This window comes from Microdochium trichocladiopsis, assembly GCF_020744255.1.
Source record: "Microdochium trichocladiopsis strain MPI-CAGE-CH-0230 chromosome Unknown B0I36scaffold_9, whole genome shotgun sequence".
Taxonomy (NCBI): Eukaryota; Fungi; Ascomycota; class Sordariomycetes; order Xylariales; family Microdochiaceae; genus Microdochium; species Microdochium trichocladiopsis.
Window position 1 is genome coordinate 2,996,837 of NW_025763552.1, and position 16,488 is coordinate 3,013,324.

Sequence of the window (16,488 nt, forward strand, 5' to 3'; positions counted from 1 at the left end):
CCATTCAGCCAGCGAGCGTATGCACCTTTAAGAACAGAAGCCTATTGGAGCAGTTCGTGTTTCGTTGCCACCTCCATGTCACCCTCAACTTTCAGAGACACATCTGCAACATCTGCCATCCCCTCCTTCCTCCATCACAATGTTGATCTCAAGCTTTAGCTGGCTAGCTGCTCTGATAACAGCGGCAGTATTCACTCGCCGTACAGCTGCATCGCCTGCATTTGTTCTAACCGTCGCCTTGTTCCCTGATCATCCTGCCGTCCAGCTCAATGACGGACGTATCCTGTTCAATGCGACGGGTCAGAATGCAATCTTCAATGTCGATCGTCGGTTTGGAATCACCAATTCTGCTAGCGCGCCCTGTCGCGCCTTGCGTGCGTCCAAAATCAGACAAGAATTCATTCTGCACAGTGCAGATGCTAACAGGTTCTTGTCGCAGATGACTACGGAATGTTCCGCTGTCAACCGCTCGCATCAATGGACGGGTTTGACAAGTTCACAGTGGATTCCTCGAATACCTTAGTCCCCCCACATTCATCAAAGATTCACCTTTGCCAACTACAGAATTACACCGGATGGGGGATATATCTTCACCCAGGAGAGCCCTTTGACACCTGTGTGGAAACGCAGATCATAGCTAGCAGCGTTGAAGGCTCTCAAAACGTGAGAGGCTCCGCAAAGCGCCAAGGCCTACAAGATGAAGAACTCCGGTCCGCAATTCAAACATACACTTTGACAAAGAATGTCACGCAGATAGTGCATGTTGCCGAGAAAGGCAGAGGAGAATCTCTTTCTCACAACCCCTCTACCCCTCTTCATGCACCACAGCTGTTGTCTCGTCAGGTTATGAACGAGATAAGTCCCAGGGGCATGGTAGAGGAGTGGAAGGCTGTCGAGACTGCCAGAACAAACTGGGTGAAGCAAGACGAAGTGAAGAGGTTCGTCCTCGAACATGGCCAGGATCAAACCTTTGCAACATCCGAGTATTTCGGCTGCAGCGTCTTTGTCCTAGTGACGAGCAAGTCCATTGTCGTCGGTCATCTTTCGGAATGCAAGGGAGCCACCGGGCCTGCACTAGAGGACCCCTTCTTGACTGAGCAGGATGTCATCCAAACGATCGAGGACAGGATGTCTACCGCAGTTTATGAGGATATAGAGAACGATCCGTGCAAACAAGTCTATCTTGTTATCACGGGGCACGCGGCGAACCAATTCGGCACAGGCGTGAAAACTTTGACAGACTGGTTCATCGATTTCCTAGAAGTACCCAAAGAAAATATTCGCTACATCGGATATGGGCATGACTATCCGTTATTCCTTGGCAACCCGGATGTGGACGACGACCGCGTGGTACGTGGATTATCATTATTCCACTGGCAGAGCCTCGGTAGGGATGTTGGAAGCAGCTGGACCATCTATCTTGGAAACGTGCGGCCACGTTTGCAGTTGTGGTTTGATCGAGATGGCAGGTTGGACACAAGCCAAGATGTAGTTTGGGGCATGTCTAAAAGCGGCATGAGTGAGCCCATCAGGCCATAAATTACTACTTCAACTCTCAATTGCACCCAACACTCTCAAATTGGTTGACTCCATTGACACATCTGTCATGATATTCACCAGCACTTTTCCCTTGGCAGCCTTTGCCAGTATAGAATGTGCAAGCAAAATCAGCGGTGGAGTCCTTTTCGAGCCAGGTGACTACTACATAGTGAAGTCGACATCGTAATTGGTGCAGCCGTAGTCGGGATTATATTGAATGTCGATTAGCATGTAATTTTTCAGTGAACTTGACACCGTGCGCCGTAATGATTGACAACGCCGGTATTGGAATAGAAGTAGGAGCGAGAGGGTCCGGAACAGACTCAGGGTCTGGATAGAGTAAGTAAGCAGTATCTTGGCATCCTCAAGTACACCACGACATTGCCGATCATGCCGATTTAAAATCCTCGATCCTCTTTGTTCTTCGTCTGGTACGTTAGTGGCGCTCAAGCCAGACTGTGGATGCCGTACGAGGAGGGGGGCGACACCCATCTGGGGTGCACTGACCGATCAGTCTCTGGGACTGGTAGTCAATCAGGAGCCAAGTCACCGCGAGAGACCTCTATGAATTGTGATTATGGAGGGAAGGGGTGTTCAGTCATAAGGCCCTCATCATCCAACAAGAGTTAATGTCGGATTTTCGCCGTTCTGCCATATAGCGGAATCGAGCTTCTCGTACGCGCGGAATGACACGGCGAGGCTGGACTTCTTATTGGGGTAGCTTGCAACAGGTTGGAAATAGAATGCAGCGATGGGAAGGGGATTAGAAACAGAAAAGAATGCAATGAGCATGAAGTACTGCACAGCTAGGGGGGCAACCTTATCCGCCTTGGCCGCCGTTCCATTCTTTTCGCGGGCGCACAGTAGAAACCCGCACCAGAGACGTGGGTTGGGTTTCCAATGTGTCGAATACTGTTGCTTATGTAACCACCGATGATGGCCAAGTACAAGGATGATAAGTACTTAAGTGTGTCTAGTACGGTTTGGCACTACTTCTCCTGTATATAACGGTACACTAGTAACGGAGTGCTTCGACCAACGTAACCGACCATCCATAACTCACCCAAATTTAACAGATAACGTAATCCACAAGCAAGCGGGCCACACAAGCAAGCGGGCCACCCTCCAGGTACTCGTACGATAATGTATAAGACAATTCAACCACAACGCCTTAAATCAATTGAAACTATTCAGAATCCTCTTCTTCAGAGGCAGATACAACTTTCTGACACGTACGAGCATTATGGCCAGGCTCGCCGCAGACGCCACATCGTCGCGCGCGCGTTTCGGGCCTCCTCGTACGACCACTATTCTGACTCGTTTCCGCCATTAACTGCTGCGTCGCATCGATTTGAGCCTTCAAATCCTTTGCCTGATCAATCGTGAGGGACCCTCCTTTCTGTAGCTGCTTTCTTTTCGTACGACGACGGCGGCTGAGGCGGTCGTTTGCATCTCGAAGTTCGGCGAGGTCTTGGCGCATAAGGGTCTGCTCGTGCACCATCATTGTAACTCCTTTTCTCAGCTGCCGTAGGCTCTCAATAATGGACGACGGAGAGCTATTCTGGTGTCGTACGATGCGATTTTCAATATACTTCGTCTGCGATTCGGTCTCAATTGGGTTGTTCGGCGTCTTTGAAACCCATGGGGGTGGTAGTCCAGTAGAGGAACCTGGCGGTGTCGGCGTATGAAACTTCACATCTAGCTGCGAAATCACATAATTCTCGTCGTACGGTACTAGGCCTGTCGCTCTAAAGCCTGCCTGGATGTTTGATTTTGTCATTGCAGCGTCGTACGCCTTATAAAAGGCTGGGAGGAAGTCCTCCTTTGAAACGTGGGTTACGTGCGCCCGTATAAGACCCTCGATTTCTTTACCGTACGCCCGTTTTAGAGGTCCAAAGCACCCAACGTCAAGAGGCTGGAGCTTATGCGACGAATGAGCAGGCATACAGAGGGTAACAATGTTCTGTTCCTTGCAGTAGAGCTCGAAATCGACGGAATGGTGGCTCTCATGGCCGTCGAGGATAAGGAGGCGGTGGGTGCCCTTCGTACGACTCTTTGTATGGAAATCGAAGTGTTTTACCCATTCTAGGCCTCTCTCGTTCGTCGTCCAACCATTATCTGAAAGCGCGATTACCCAGTCGGGCGGTAGGGGGCTATTCGCGGTCCAGGAGTCGAGGTGGACCTTCCCGGCGAAGATGATATATGGCGGGATTGAATAGCCGTACGACGCGATGCCCTGGATTACTGTAACCCATTCCTGATTGCCTTGTTGTACGGCTCTTGGCCTCCCGCGTCGATCGGAGGTCGTAACGACAGTTTCGGCGGAGATTTTGCCCATCGCGAAGCCCGTTTCGTCGAAGTTATAGATATCGTCATCGTGGATCCCGTATTTCGCGATTATGTTTCGTACGAGCGTAAACCACGCGCGATACGCGTCCGGATCTTCGCAAAGGACCCTCTGGTAATCGATTCTTCGATTAAAACGCGTACGGAGCTCTGGTCGTCGTCGTACGAAGTTTGAGGCCCAGTTCGTTCCGACGCGTGGCACGTCACGTACGCGGAGGAGTCGATCCGCCATTTCTCGAACACCACCTAACCGCGGTGGAAACGATCGCGAATCTAGGTCGATTATATATCGTACGACGCTGTCATCTTCGTACGAGGTCAATTTCTGGTTATGTGGTCGGAGATCGCGTTTCGCAGGTCGGCCGGCTCGTCTTCGTTGGAGGGTCGTACGAGGTACATTATATAGCTGTGCAGCCTTTCGTACGGTTAATTCTGGGTCAGACTGGAGCGCCTGAAGCGCTAGAATCAAATCGCCTTCAATTGATGGTCGTACCATAATTATTGGTGGAGAAAAAGGGGAAAGAAGATGGCCTGCACGAATATGGTAGGAAAGTGGCCCGCTTGCTTGTGTGGCCCGCTTGCTTGTGGATTACGTTACCGAATGTTTTATCGGAAGTAGTCGGGACCAACAAGCAAGGACAAGTCCATCAAGTATGGCGAATGATCATCAAGCAACCCGGAGCTGCAAGCTACAGTATTGTAATGTACAACACTATAGTAGTGCATTCTATGTAATGGTCAACCTGGTTATTTGCCTCCACCATGAGGTGCGGCAAACAGGATTGTCCTGGGCCATAAATGTGAATGCCTTCTTCACTTCTGGCCAGCACTCCGGTGGTTTTATTTAGCATAGGTCAACGGAAGCTATAGTACCTCACGAACTGGAAAGCAAGTAGTAAAGCTTCAAGTACGTTTAGTCCAAAAGGCCGCTCGTGGAGTTACTTTGTCCCAGCCTGCACCGGCAACCAGATGGCGGGGTGGTCTGTTGCGATGATACATAACACTCGAATAGCTGACGCACTTCACTATGGCCTTTTCTTTCTGACGCAGATCCCGCCTCGAGGATCAGGCAATTACCGACTCTAATGAGCTTCCCATCGGTCGTCAGCTACCTCTCTGCAAACTTGACCCCGACTGCGTCCGCCGCGGGGAGGATCAGCAGTGACCCTAACCCTAAACCTAAAGATTTCAATACTGGAACGCGCCAAGTCCCAGTTTGGCTCGCATATTGCGCTGCCTGGACCTGCCGGCATGGGGAAGTCGTAACTTGCTATTGCGTACTGTTCTCAAGCGGATGAAGTATGCAGACTGCCGTAGGTGTTCCGGATAGGCGAGGAGACGAGTGAGGGTTTACTGGGTGACCTCAAGGCTATCGTCGATCTGCTTGACATAGGAGATTTACTGGACAACTGAGCTGGAAGCTACCCAGCGCATTACACAATGGCTCCTCGGCCCGTCGACAGTTGCCGGTTACTGGTTCTAGATTGTGTGACCAAACTTGGCGTTCTCAGTCGTGACGAGGCCGATTCCACCACACCAGGGATTGGCAGCGGCGTCCAGCAGAGAAGCCTTCTGGGCCTCCTCTCAAACGTCTCCCACGGTTCCATCTTGGTCACCATAGGGGACAAGGACACTGCACTGGCTCTTGGCATCAAATGCAGCGACACTCTGTCCCTGAGTGCAATGCACGGGACGCAGGCTGTGAACCTGCTTCAGAAGAAACTCGGCAAAATACTGGAGCACAATTCACTCAAAATCGTGTGGGCGGCAGCGTACATACCGCGACACATCCCACAGGAACGCCTACTACAAGAAGTGAAACAGAATAAGAGGTCTATGCAGCTCTTTTCAAGACGGAAGCTATCAATTCCGACGAGACTGCAGTGCCTCAGACTTAATGAAAGCCTGCTGGAGGCCCGTCATCGGGTTCCTCGAACCCAGCTGCAAAGTGTTCACGCCAGCAACTGCTCTGCCCTCTTTCATGGCGTTCTCCGACCGCGAGAACATTCCGAAATCGATTACTGAGTTCCCGACATGCGACGCAGACGCGAGCGCAGTTAGCGGGGCTGACTAAGGCAACGAGAGCGACCTCCAATCGGACGAGCCACCACAACTTGGAGACAGAGGCGGTAACCGCTCAACCGATGCCTCTGAGAGGGACGTACAGGATCTGCTTGACGCGGGCCGTATAGCTGCGGGAGACTCGGGGGTTTTCTCAATGCGCCAAGCCGTGCAACTGGCAATGAGACACTGGCTGAAGAACAATGGACAGTTTGGATACTCCAACCACAGTTCATCTGCTGGATGGGTCAAAACTTTCCAACCGGGCGCTATGAGCTGGTTGTAATTATTCGCTCAGGCGAAACGAACGGATACCAAGTGGTTAGGGATTAGATTATCGGCGAAGGTCGAGGATATAGTAGAGGATGATGACACGGAGGTGAATCAAGCTCTGCTCGTTTGCCTAGGGCTCGAGGAGGGCGCCGCTAAAGGAAATGGGGCTGGAACTAAGTTATCTTCCTATCGAAGGACCCTGTAGTCCAGTAGTGAACCCTTTAGGAAGTTTACGTCTAACGTACATTATCAGTGAGTGGCCCATATCAGCGAGTGGCCCACTTTCTACGCGACGCGACACCTTCGCTCTCAACACCTAATTTTCTCAGTCACCCAATATGCCATCTACTTCAAAGGAAGCCCAGATAATCTTGGCCCTCGGGGCTCTTCAAAACGACAAAAATCTAAGCGTGCGAGCCGCTGCTGAGATTTACGGGGTCGCCCGTAAGACTCTAGGGCGCCGACGCGACGGCAAGCCTGCATGATGCGACAGTATGCCCAAGTCGAAGAAGCTTACTCAGTCAGAAGAAGAAGCTATTGTTCAATATATTGTTGAGCTATCTACGCGAGCTTTTCCACCTAGATTGTGTGGTGTGGAAGATATGGCCAACCAACTGCTACGCGTACGCGACGCGCCTCCTGTCGGTCAACTCTGGGCCCATCGATTTGTCAAACGCCAGCCAGAGCTCCGTACGCGTTATACGCGTAGATACGACTACCAGAGGGCCAAGTGTGAGGATCCAAAGGTCATTGGCGAGTGGTTTGCCCTTGTTCGGAACGTCAAGGCCAAGTACGGTATTGTGGATGACGATATCTACAACTTCGACGAGACTGGGTTCATGATGGGCATCATCTTCGCGGGTATGGTAGTTACGACCTCGGATGGCCGTAGCAAGGCAAAGCTGGCCCAGCCTGGCAACCGCGAATGGGCAACGGTGATCCAGGGAGTCAATGCCCTCGGCTGGGCCATCCCCCCCTTCATCATCTTGGCCGCACAGTACCACCTCGCCAACTGGTATACCGAGTGCAACCTCCCGGCCGACTGGCGCATCGCAACCACCGATAATGGTTGGACTACCAATGCGGTAGGCCTAGATTGGATCAAGCACTTCGACTTCCATACAGCACCTCGTACGAAAGGCAAATACCGGTTATTGATCCTCGACGGCCACGAGAGCCACCACTCGACCGAATTCGAGCTCCATTGCCAGCAGAACAATATCATCACGCTCTGCATGCCTCCACATTCATCCCACCTCCTCCAGCCACTCGATATTGGCTGCTTTGGGCCACTGAAGCGGGCGTACGGTCGCCAAGTCGAGGACTTAATGCGCATGCACATCAACCATATGAGCAAGCTCGAGTTCCTCTGTTCCTTTCGCGAGGCCTTCTTTGCCTCTATAACAGAGAAGAATATACAGGGTGGCTTTGCAGGTGCTGGCCTTGTACCGTACGACCCAGACAGGGTGCTCTCTAAGCTAGATGTTAAGCTTCGTACACCGACACCCCCGACCTCACGGCCTAGCACTATACAACCTTGGGTCTTCCAGACACCCCATAACCCCCGAGAAGCCAACTCGCAGTCAACGCTCATCAAGACTCGTATTACCAGCCATCAAAACAGCTCCCCGACTTCGATGTTAGCTGCTGTTGACCAGCTTACCAAGGGTACAATGGCTGTGATGCACCGGGTGGCCATCCTCGAGTCAGAGAACGCTTCACTCCGCAAGGCCAACGAGGCACTAAGCAAGCGCCGGAGAGCCAAAAGAACACGTGTGCAGCTTAGAGGATCACTTACTATACAGGGTGCACAGGAGGCACTAGGCCAGGGGGGCCGTGGGTGGGGAGGGAGTACAAGAAACGCAGCTGGATGGTAGTGGTACAAGGGGGGGCCCTTCGAGGGTTCGCTGCTGTGGTGTGTGCGGCAAGCCTGGCCATAATGTACGCACTTGCCAGGAGCCTGTAGAAGCATCAGATTCAGCTGCTTCCGATGTAATAATAGTTGGTTGTTAGTGTTGATGTGTTGCAATTGAGGCGGGTTGTTCTTGGGTAGTATGAGGGTGGGCCACTCGCTGATATGGGCCACTCACTGATAACGTACGTTATGTATTCTTGTTGACAACGACAGGCATACCCTGGGCGTAGAAAAAGACCCCGGGGATCTTGCAATTGGAATTGTCGCCTTGTTCGATGGTCTGGGCCACCTCCTGCTGTGATAAGGCTCGACTGCGCCAGGTGTGGGTCGAGACGAAGACCGAGATGTGTCTCCGGTGAAAGCGGCCCCAGTCTACGACGGCTTCCATGTTGAGGCTCCACCGGTTGCGATTGAGCGGTGTTATGGCGCGCAAACCACCTTTGAAGGTGATCTGGGAACGGACCATGAGCTTGGTGTTGAGCAGGCCAAGGTCCTCTGTGGTCTGAGTTCCGGCGCGTACTCTGTCCAAAAGTGCACCTAGCTGAGGATCGCCTCGCGCGCGGACTTGTTCCTCGAGAAGAATGACGGTCTTGAACATCAGCCATAGATTGTGGCCACGGTGGTGAGCAATGGCCGCCTGTCCCAGGGAGGCCATGTAAGCCAAATCTACCATCCGGTCGACCAGGAGACTTGTCTCAAGCACGGGGGCAAATTGATAGAAGTCCCCCATTAAGAGAACAACCGGAATACCTCCAAATGGCTTATCAGGACAGTCGCGGAGGGTCTGGAGGCGGCAGTTGGCATTGAATAGAGTGGCTCCCCCGAGCATGCTCACTTCGTCGATCACGAGACGCAGAGGAGGACGCGATGCTCCTGGCTACTGGCGTCAGCCGCAGGCCAGCTCAGCAGACCGACCTGGCCCCCTGTGCGACCATCGTCAGCCTCGTAGTGTATCGCCATCGCTAGATGGTCCTTTAATCACAGCTGGGCTGTCAGATCGAAGAGAGTTAGATAGTGTATAAATGAGGTGTATTTTCTGTTCTACGTGTAATAACTAGCAACTACGAAGGCTTTTCGCCGTACAGGTTGCGAGCCCGTCCCGGCCGCGGCATGCATCATGGGTTATTTAATGAGAGGGGAGGAGACACGGCACAGGGTAGGGTTAGCTGGGGGTTAAGGTTAGGTTCAAACACGATTAGGGGTCCAGCCGCACCCCAGACCCCTGTGGTAATGGGCGTCATGGTAATGACCGTCACTCGACCCGACAGGGGTTTACCCAACCCACCCTTGACTATGGCGCTACCCCAACTTGCCCCTGGTATTGACCGTCACTACCGCCCGGAATGATGGGCAGGTGTTGCCACAGCATTGTAATCGCCGCTATTGAAGTAGTCAGCCATTCTGCTGACGGCGAACAGAGAGTCGTCGCTCATCTCGTAAATGCCCGATGTGGCTTCCTACACGACGTTAGCCACTGGAAACTGTGAGTTACACGCTATTCCTTTACCACAAATGGGCCGGCGCAGGCTGCACGGAAAACCTTGGACTGTGCGCAAATGTTTGTTTTTTTGAATGTTGATTCTCTTGCCCTCACAAACCAAAATAAGGAAGTCGCCATCCTTGTCCTTCCTGTAATAATTCAGCAAGGCTCTAGGGTAATTTGGCTAGACATACCTTAGTTTCTCTCGCGAAACAGTTGCGGACACCATCGTTCAATCCAAGCATTATGCTCTAGGAGTAGCTGAAAGACATTCCGCGTGGGAAGAAGTGTCGGGAACATAATTTTATCATGATTGCGCCAGCGAGATGCGGCAGACCAATCACCGCGCCCGTATCCGTCCATCACCCCTCGCTGGAAGCGGGAACTGAAAGTGAAGTAAGCCGAGTCCCGTGATCGCGTCATCAAGCGGCACGAGAAACAAATTGCGTAGGTGATGGAGAAAAGTCTACTTCAAGCCCCGCATGTCACTAGCCGCTCAAGTTACGCTAATGTCCATCCAATCAGGCTTCGTCCTAGTCATTCCCACCTGACTTAAGGATGGGAGCATTCATCTAGCACGCTACGAAGTCCCCGCCAAGGACGGACAGGCAATATTTTATTGGCTGATAGGAGGTAAAGGTGTTACAGCAGAGCGACTTCCCCTCATCCTTGGGGCATAAGTACAAGAACTCCAGATCGAGAGATTGCATTGAAGTTTTAAGAATAGTACCTTATTCCCTGATCATCTCCCCAGAAAGACCTCATTCGCGTCCGCACCCTGATTGCCTTGTCAACTCTCAATTATGGCATCCGGCGAGTCGAATGTTCAACGTCCTTGGTTTGAGGCGTATCCGCCACCGAAGACTTCAAAGCCCAAGACCGTGACAAAAGAGGAACTCCGCCACTGGTTCCTTGCAGGGCAGAAACCGGGCAAAGACTTCATCCTTGTCGATGTCCGTCGCGACGATCATGAGGTACTTGACTGGTCGTTCGTGCTTGTACCTTATTCTAACGGTTTCTAGGGCGGAACGATCAGAGGCGCAATCAATCTCCCAGCACAGAGCGTATACGCATCCATCCCCACCTTGTACGCACTGTTTGAAGCAGCGGGGGTTAAAAAGACAATATGGACATGCAGTTCGTCATATTCCGCTACGCATTCGATATATCTGAAAAAGCTGACTGTCCACAGCAACTTCTCGCAAGCGAGGCAACCTGGTGGCCGGGTGGTTTGCGGACTTCATTAACGAGAAGGGTGATTCGGACATGCAGAGCTATGCGCTTTTTGAGGGAGTTCTGGGCTGGGCTACCGCTGGCGAGGAGTTTACTGACTTGATGGAGGAATACGACGAGCATGTGTGGCAGAGAGACCACTCCAGCCACTGACATGTTGCTATTATATGCAGAGTGGCTAGGATGAAGCGCATTCCGCCGTCATGGCATTCGCAGGCGCCCTGGGGTGACGAACACGAGGTGCTTGTGCAGATGGATGATGCAATAGATGCAATCATTGAGGGCTATATTGGCTTACGTTAGATATGTAGACCTAATGCGCACTCTTTTCGTCATCTTGCTTCAACATAATCCCCCAGTGGTGTGACACGGCTTGTTCGCTTCGGCCTAGCCTTTTGGCAATCCAGGACCATTCTTTTTTTTCCATTACCCAGGCGCGGAGTCGAACTTCTTCGAGAGATGTCCACCGTCGTCGTTTGAGTATTTTGCCATTCTTGCCGGACTGTCCACCCATCCAAGAAATAGGATTAGTGTCATCTGTCTGGCTTGCATCGTCGCTGTCAGACCCATCGTCAGAAGAACCATCAGTACTATCGTCAGTGCACTTCTTCCTCGACCTTGATAGACGTCTTTGTGTTCAGCTCTATAAGGAGGGTGTTCAGTCGCTTCAACTCTGTTAACATGGAGCCCAGAGCCGCATCCACCGCTGTAGGTACTTGATTTTGATTTTGGGATGACATGTCTACGGAGTGGCGTCGTTCAAAAGCATGCGGCGTCGCACTTGCCTGAGGCAAAGGCGAATGTCTGGAAATACGGATTTTACGACGCTGTCATCTGCGAGGAGGAGCCCAGGGACTTAATATACTTAATGTGAGGCCGCTGCAGAGTTCGGTCGCAAGCCCTGTAGATTGATTGGCTCTCAGCCTCTATGTGACTGGGGACGAACAAAGAGCCCGGTGGCCGTGGGCGATGGCATCTGGAGGTCTAGCCGTAAGCGGTTGACAGCTAGCTCGCAAACTTATTTCTCAGCTGCGCGAACCACTACGAACCCTCTCCATGAACTGCTCGTCGTAAAGAGCCCCACAATTTGTCATCTGTGCTTCCATTTCGAGTCTCTGACAGACCATCAGGATATTAAGATGAATGAAGTTTCGAACTTAACTTGCCATAATTTTCACAGTGCCTACCAGCTTCTGTCCAAATCGACGGAGCTCCTGAGGGACGCCAGCGTAGTTGTACACCTGCTTTGATTCTTGCTTTCTTTTCACTCAAGATGACATCTCTGGATAGCTACATTTTGCTAGGTGCAGTCACTTATACGCCAGTAAGGGTGCGGATACCGCGGACAGCTACACCATTGCCACTGGCCCGGCCGGTGGGCTACCAACGAGTAGCCTCAGAGTTGTAACATCTGCTCGAGCAGCTCCGCAGCGTTGCCTTCCGGGGTAACCAAGCCTCCGTAGCAAGACACTGCGCGTCTGAAGAGTGCGGACAGCACCCCAGCTCTATGAGTGGCGACTGTAGAGCTTGGAAAGTACGCGTGACGGTGACCCTTGACGCCAGTATATGGCTGGGTATTTGTCTTGATGGTTGCGTTACAAGGTGAGGACGGCATTGGCGATCCACTTCGTCGCCATTAAGAACCGGGAGACCCTGGATAATGCCGTGACGGGCCAACATGCCACCATTGACCGAGAACGCGCGACAGACCATGTAAGCGTTCATGGCAGCATTTTCTTGAGCTAGAATGGTGGACTCATACGGGATAGCTGTATCCACCGCTGGCCGAAGTTTAGTCGTTAGAGTACAGGGGTGTGAGTTGTGATAAGACGCGAACGGAGAACACGATCGCCATTGCAGATTTCGAAACCCAGGGATCTTGGTTTTTAGTGTGAGTACATTGTGGGGACAAGGTCGAGCATTGAGCCCCTGGTCCCTCATCTCTTTCAATAGAGATCCCAGAAGGATAGATGAACATTCGTAGCTACATCCTTGGGCACCTGTGTGAAGACCTTCGCGTAGTTTATCCAGTGCTTTAAATCCCCAAGGATCCATTCATTATCAATTCAACCCGGACTGCGAGGAAGCCATATTTGTGGCCGGCTTCAACCACGAAGATCCGGGGACGTCGCAGATGGTCCAGAATATATTTGCCCTGAATCCCGATATTCTTAATGCTACTCTAGGATTCCCCTCTAGCACTGATGGTAAAGATAGAGAAGTTTAAGGCGCTGATTCCCAAGAGCGTGGCACTTGGGGTCGACGAATGCTTGAAGAAATGTAACCTGACAGCAGCGACTACTTGAGAATGGGCAGGATTCTTATAGCCTCGGCTGGTTCGGCAAAGTGGTGATAGAGAGTGTGTCGGTTGCAGTTGCGGCGCTAAGAGATTCCCTGAGATGATATAGATATTGGTGTTCAATAGCAAACGAAGCGTGGATTTTGATTATTCACCGAAAATTGAATGTTCCCTAAGTACACCACCAACAAAACCATTCTCTCAGCTTCATGCCATGAATTTCAAACACCGGTGTGCCTTCAGCAGCCAAACAATCAACAATGTGAAGATCGTTCCTTCCCATGAATGCCATTTCTCCATGAGTTGTCCCGGTGAAGGGCTCCTATGACACAGATCTCATGCACTTGCCTTCGTGCAATTAGTCTGGTCAAGGGCATCTCGCAGCACACGTCCCAGCTTCGCCGAGTTATCAACCGCCCAGAAGTGAACGTAAAATAGACCAAGGGAATCAATCAGCATATGGTTGTGCAGAGCATTGACCTGGATGCCGTTCTCGCCCAAAATGCGGAGGACCGGCGGGACTTCACCCGCAAGCAAGGCAAAGTCACCGGCAATAGCGGCATTGTTGTCCCCCGTCGGCTAGAAGTTAATACGGTAGCGACGCCTATCGACGTCGAGAGCACCATATCTCCATCCATAATGATCCCTGCACGGGGGATACTGTACCGGTATCCCCGTTGTTGGCCTTCCCGGAATAGCCTATGGCGGAGTCGATCTCTGAGGTGTTGAAAGGAAGCGAACTGGAGAACTTTGATATTATGTGCACATTCTGGGGTAGGCGCCGGTTCTGGTTAATAGTAGGCAGGTGGCGGGCTGTTTTCAGCGAATCCTCCACTGACACCCAAATGTCTCAAGCAGCCTGGTCTGACAGGAATCAGATCTAGAGCGCCTTCTTCGCATTCCCCGCGAGGGCCCGGCAGTACTCGGTCCAGATCTCGCTCGACACCAGAATGTATCTCGACGTTAATGACGAGTTTGACCAACTAGAAACCAGAAACAACAATCAGCACCGAAATTTCTGTCCTCAGAAGGAGGTATGGAGCGTACGCTTGATTTGGCATGAGTCTCAAGTGAGAATCCGCCAGTGACCTCAAGCGAGTGTTCGTGCCGGACCGTGCAGGTGGTGAAGCTCGGCGTGATTTTCGGAATGGTTACGTTGTGCAGCATACTGCTGTTAAGCTCCGACAACACGTCCTTTTCCTGAGAGTTGGCCACAGCTCTTCTCAGGTCCGTGAGCTGCAACAGGTTTCGGGATGATGTCCATGAAGTGTGATTAATGCCGACAGTGACTGTTGTCGTGCTCTGGAGGCTGATTGCCACGCTTCGCAGCTGGATGGGAAAGGTGTTATCCGGCTTGGCGGGGAACTTGTGGAGTAAGAGACTTATGGGGATCTTGTCACCCGCGTATAGGACTGCGGGTGAAGGGAGCCTTGCCTCGAGCAGCAGGATGGGATCTTGGCAAGCCGAATGCTGTGCACATGCCGTCAGTTGCCGAGTGGGAACAATGTCATGAAGATAAAGTTCTCTCGACGTCGTCGTGCCGTGCCCTAGACCAGAAGGTATTGAAGACAACGGTGGATCTAAGGGGATAAACAAGAGCTCCTGTTGCGTCGAAATGTCCCAGTGAAATATGCCCGGTCTCTTGACCTTGGCTTTCAAGACGTAATCTATCTTGACTGAACCACGGTGGCCAGGAGCGTGACTATCGAAGGATGGAGGAAGGGCTGTCTCGAGATGTCTCACGAGGGACTGGGATCGGTCGCAGGCAGAGAGCAGAGGAAAGCTGATGGCGAACGGGAATGAATGAGATCCTTTGGGCAATGTGTACCCTCCAGGGGTGATGGGGATGTCGGATGATGGAAACAAGACTTTGGATTGCTCGAAGATCTACAGGTTAGATGCCATTAGCAAGCGGATTAACGTGAGGTATCAGACCTCGGCAGGATTAGGCATATCGCTCAGACCTTATGGTAGTCGTGAGCCCAGTCATTTATATCTTCTCCTAGAGTAAAGGCGGTGACAGTCCCGGGTAGAGACGTGCTGAGCCTGCCTGACAACACAGCGTCAGTACAGTTGCGCAGCAGGCAAAGGTCAATTCATCAGGGCCGCGACAGAACCAGACCTTTGAGAGAGAGAACGAGGCTTGATATGGCTGTGGAGTGGTCTAACTCCAAGCTCACTGAGCCTCGCACAGTGTCTAGGGAGGTAAATACCTTCCCAACATCTAGCCGCTGGATATTCAGATGGATTCCCATTGCGGTTGAGCCAGAATCTTGGGACATCGGCCTTTTGGAGATTTGGAACATTTCATATTCTACCTTTGGCAATTTATACGTTCATTCACAGAGAAAATGTGATTCATATCTTCTGCATGTAACCGGCCAACCTTTGGTCTTGCCATTGGGGGCATGGAGCCGTCCAGTGTTTCTTGGCCATGTGACAGCAAATCCAACGCCTGACGTTGTCGTTTGTCGCCATAGCCAATCATCGAGCCGGTGTCCGTCCATCGTCTCTGTAACGCTGGGCACCCGATGTGGTCAACAGCCCTAACCAATAAGCATCCACGGGTCCGTCTCTCCTGGCGGCGAATTGCGGTCCAGGCGGGGATGACAATCTCGTCGTTATCGGCGTCGGCAGTCCTTCAGAACCCCTCCTCGCCATCTCGGTGTGCAGCGCTGTCAACATGCTAAAATATGGCTAATAAACCTATCTTGGCATCTCCTCGGCGTATTCAATTTGGCACTTTGTAATTAATTCCAGTAACATTTTCATCTGTGACAACACCGCCGCTCTTACCCAAGCCAGTTAGCCCCTTCATGGTGTGTCGGAGCGAATTGTCTTGCAATTGTTGTTATCACCTTAGCCAATCACCGTGCGACGGTCCGTCTCTTTGGTCTTGCTAGCTGCAGCACACCCAGGCCCAAACTTTTACGCCATGGGCCTCCGTCACGACGATGACCGTTGAGGCTGGCTGTTCGCGCCCCGCAATTTCTGAGCCAGTGCACCCTGCAAACCAATCATCCGGCCGGTGTCTGTCCATTGCCCTGCCAGCAGCGATTGGTTGACTAGTTGGACTTCATGCCACCTCCCGGGTGGTAGCCCCCTGGTCCTGAGCGCTGTCCATGTACACGACTGCCACGACCAGGGACGGGAAAGCGGCGGGGGTGTCATCTGTTTCTTTCCATTCTTCGTTTTTTCTCAGCTTTCAGGAAGCAAAAAATCGATTCCTTCTGGAGGAGCGGTTTGAGCTACAAACAAATATCGCCATGTGTGAGAATTTATTCCTCAAGCTTACGGAGCAGACTCCGAGCCGCAGTGATGTATCGGTTTGAGCGGGGCTTT

The 16,488-nt window shown here is 52.0% G+C and overlaps 5 protein-coding genes across 5 annotated transcripts; 2 read left to right on the forward strand and 3 right to left on the reverse strand.

The window, feature by feature from the left end:
- Positions 1-139: 139 nt before the first annotated feature.
- On the forward strand, positions 140-1,539 carry B0I36DRAFT_353428 (uncharacterized protein; the record flags this gene model as incomplete). The annotated part of the gene is made up of 2 exons (XM_046157211.1): positions 140-485; positions 638-1,539. The coding sequence occupies 2 exons, from the start codon at positions 140-142 to the stop codon at positions 1,537-1,539; spliced, it is 1,248 nt and encodes a 415-aa protein (XP_046008837.1).
- Positions 1,540-8,321: 6,782 nt separating this feature from the next.
- On the reverse strand, positions 8,322-8,984 carry B0I36DRAFT_250450 (uncharacterized protein; the record flags this gene model as incomplete). Its single annotated transcript, XM_046150541.1, has 1 exon — positions 8,322-8,984. A coding segment is annotated over one exon (663 nt), but the record flags the coding sequence as incomplete, so codon positions are not given.
- Positions 8,985-10,417: 1,433 nt separating this feature from the next.
- On the forward strand, positions 10,418-11,000 carry B0I36DRAFT_251336 (arsenate reductase; the record flags this gene model as incomplete). The annotated part of the gene is made up of 3 exons (XM_046150605.1): positions 10,418-10,588; positions 10,637-10,751; positions 10,807-11,000. The coding sequence occupies 3 exons, from the start codon at positions 10,418-10,420 to the stop codon at positions 10,998-11,000; spliced, it is 480 nt and encodes a 159-aa protein (XP_046008839.1).
- A 1,491-nt stretch (positions 11,001-12,491) lies between these two features.
- Positions 12,492-12,671, reverse strand: B0I36DRAFT_222545 (uncharacterized protein; the record flags this gene model as incomplete). Its single annotated transcript, XM_046149036.1, has 1 exon — positions 12,492-12,671. A coding segment is annotated over one exon (180 nt), but the record flags the coding sequence as incomplete, so codon positions are not given.
- An 811-nt stretch (positions 12,672-13,482) lies between these two features.
- B0I36DRAFT_353430 (uncharacterized protein) lies at positions 13,483-15,099 on the reverse strand (the record flags this gene model as incomplete). Its single annotated transcript, XM_046157212.1, has 4 exons — positions 13,483-13,725; positions 13,986-14,129; positions 14,194-15,033; positions 15,082-15,099. The coding sequence occupies 4 exons, from the start codon at positions 15,097-15,099 to the stop codon at positions 13,483-13,485; spliced, it is 1,245 nt and encodes a 414-aa protein (XP_046008841.1).
- Between the last annotated feature and the right edge of the window lie 1,389 nt (positions 15,100-16,488).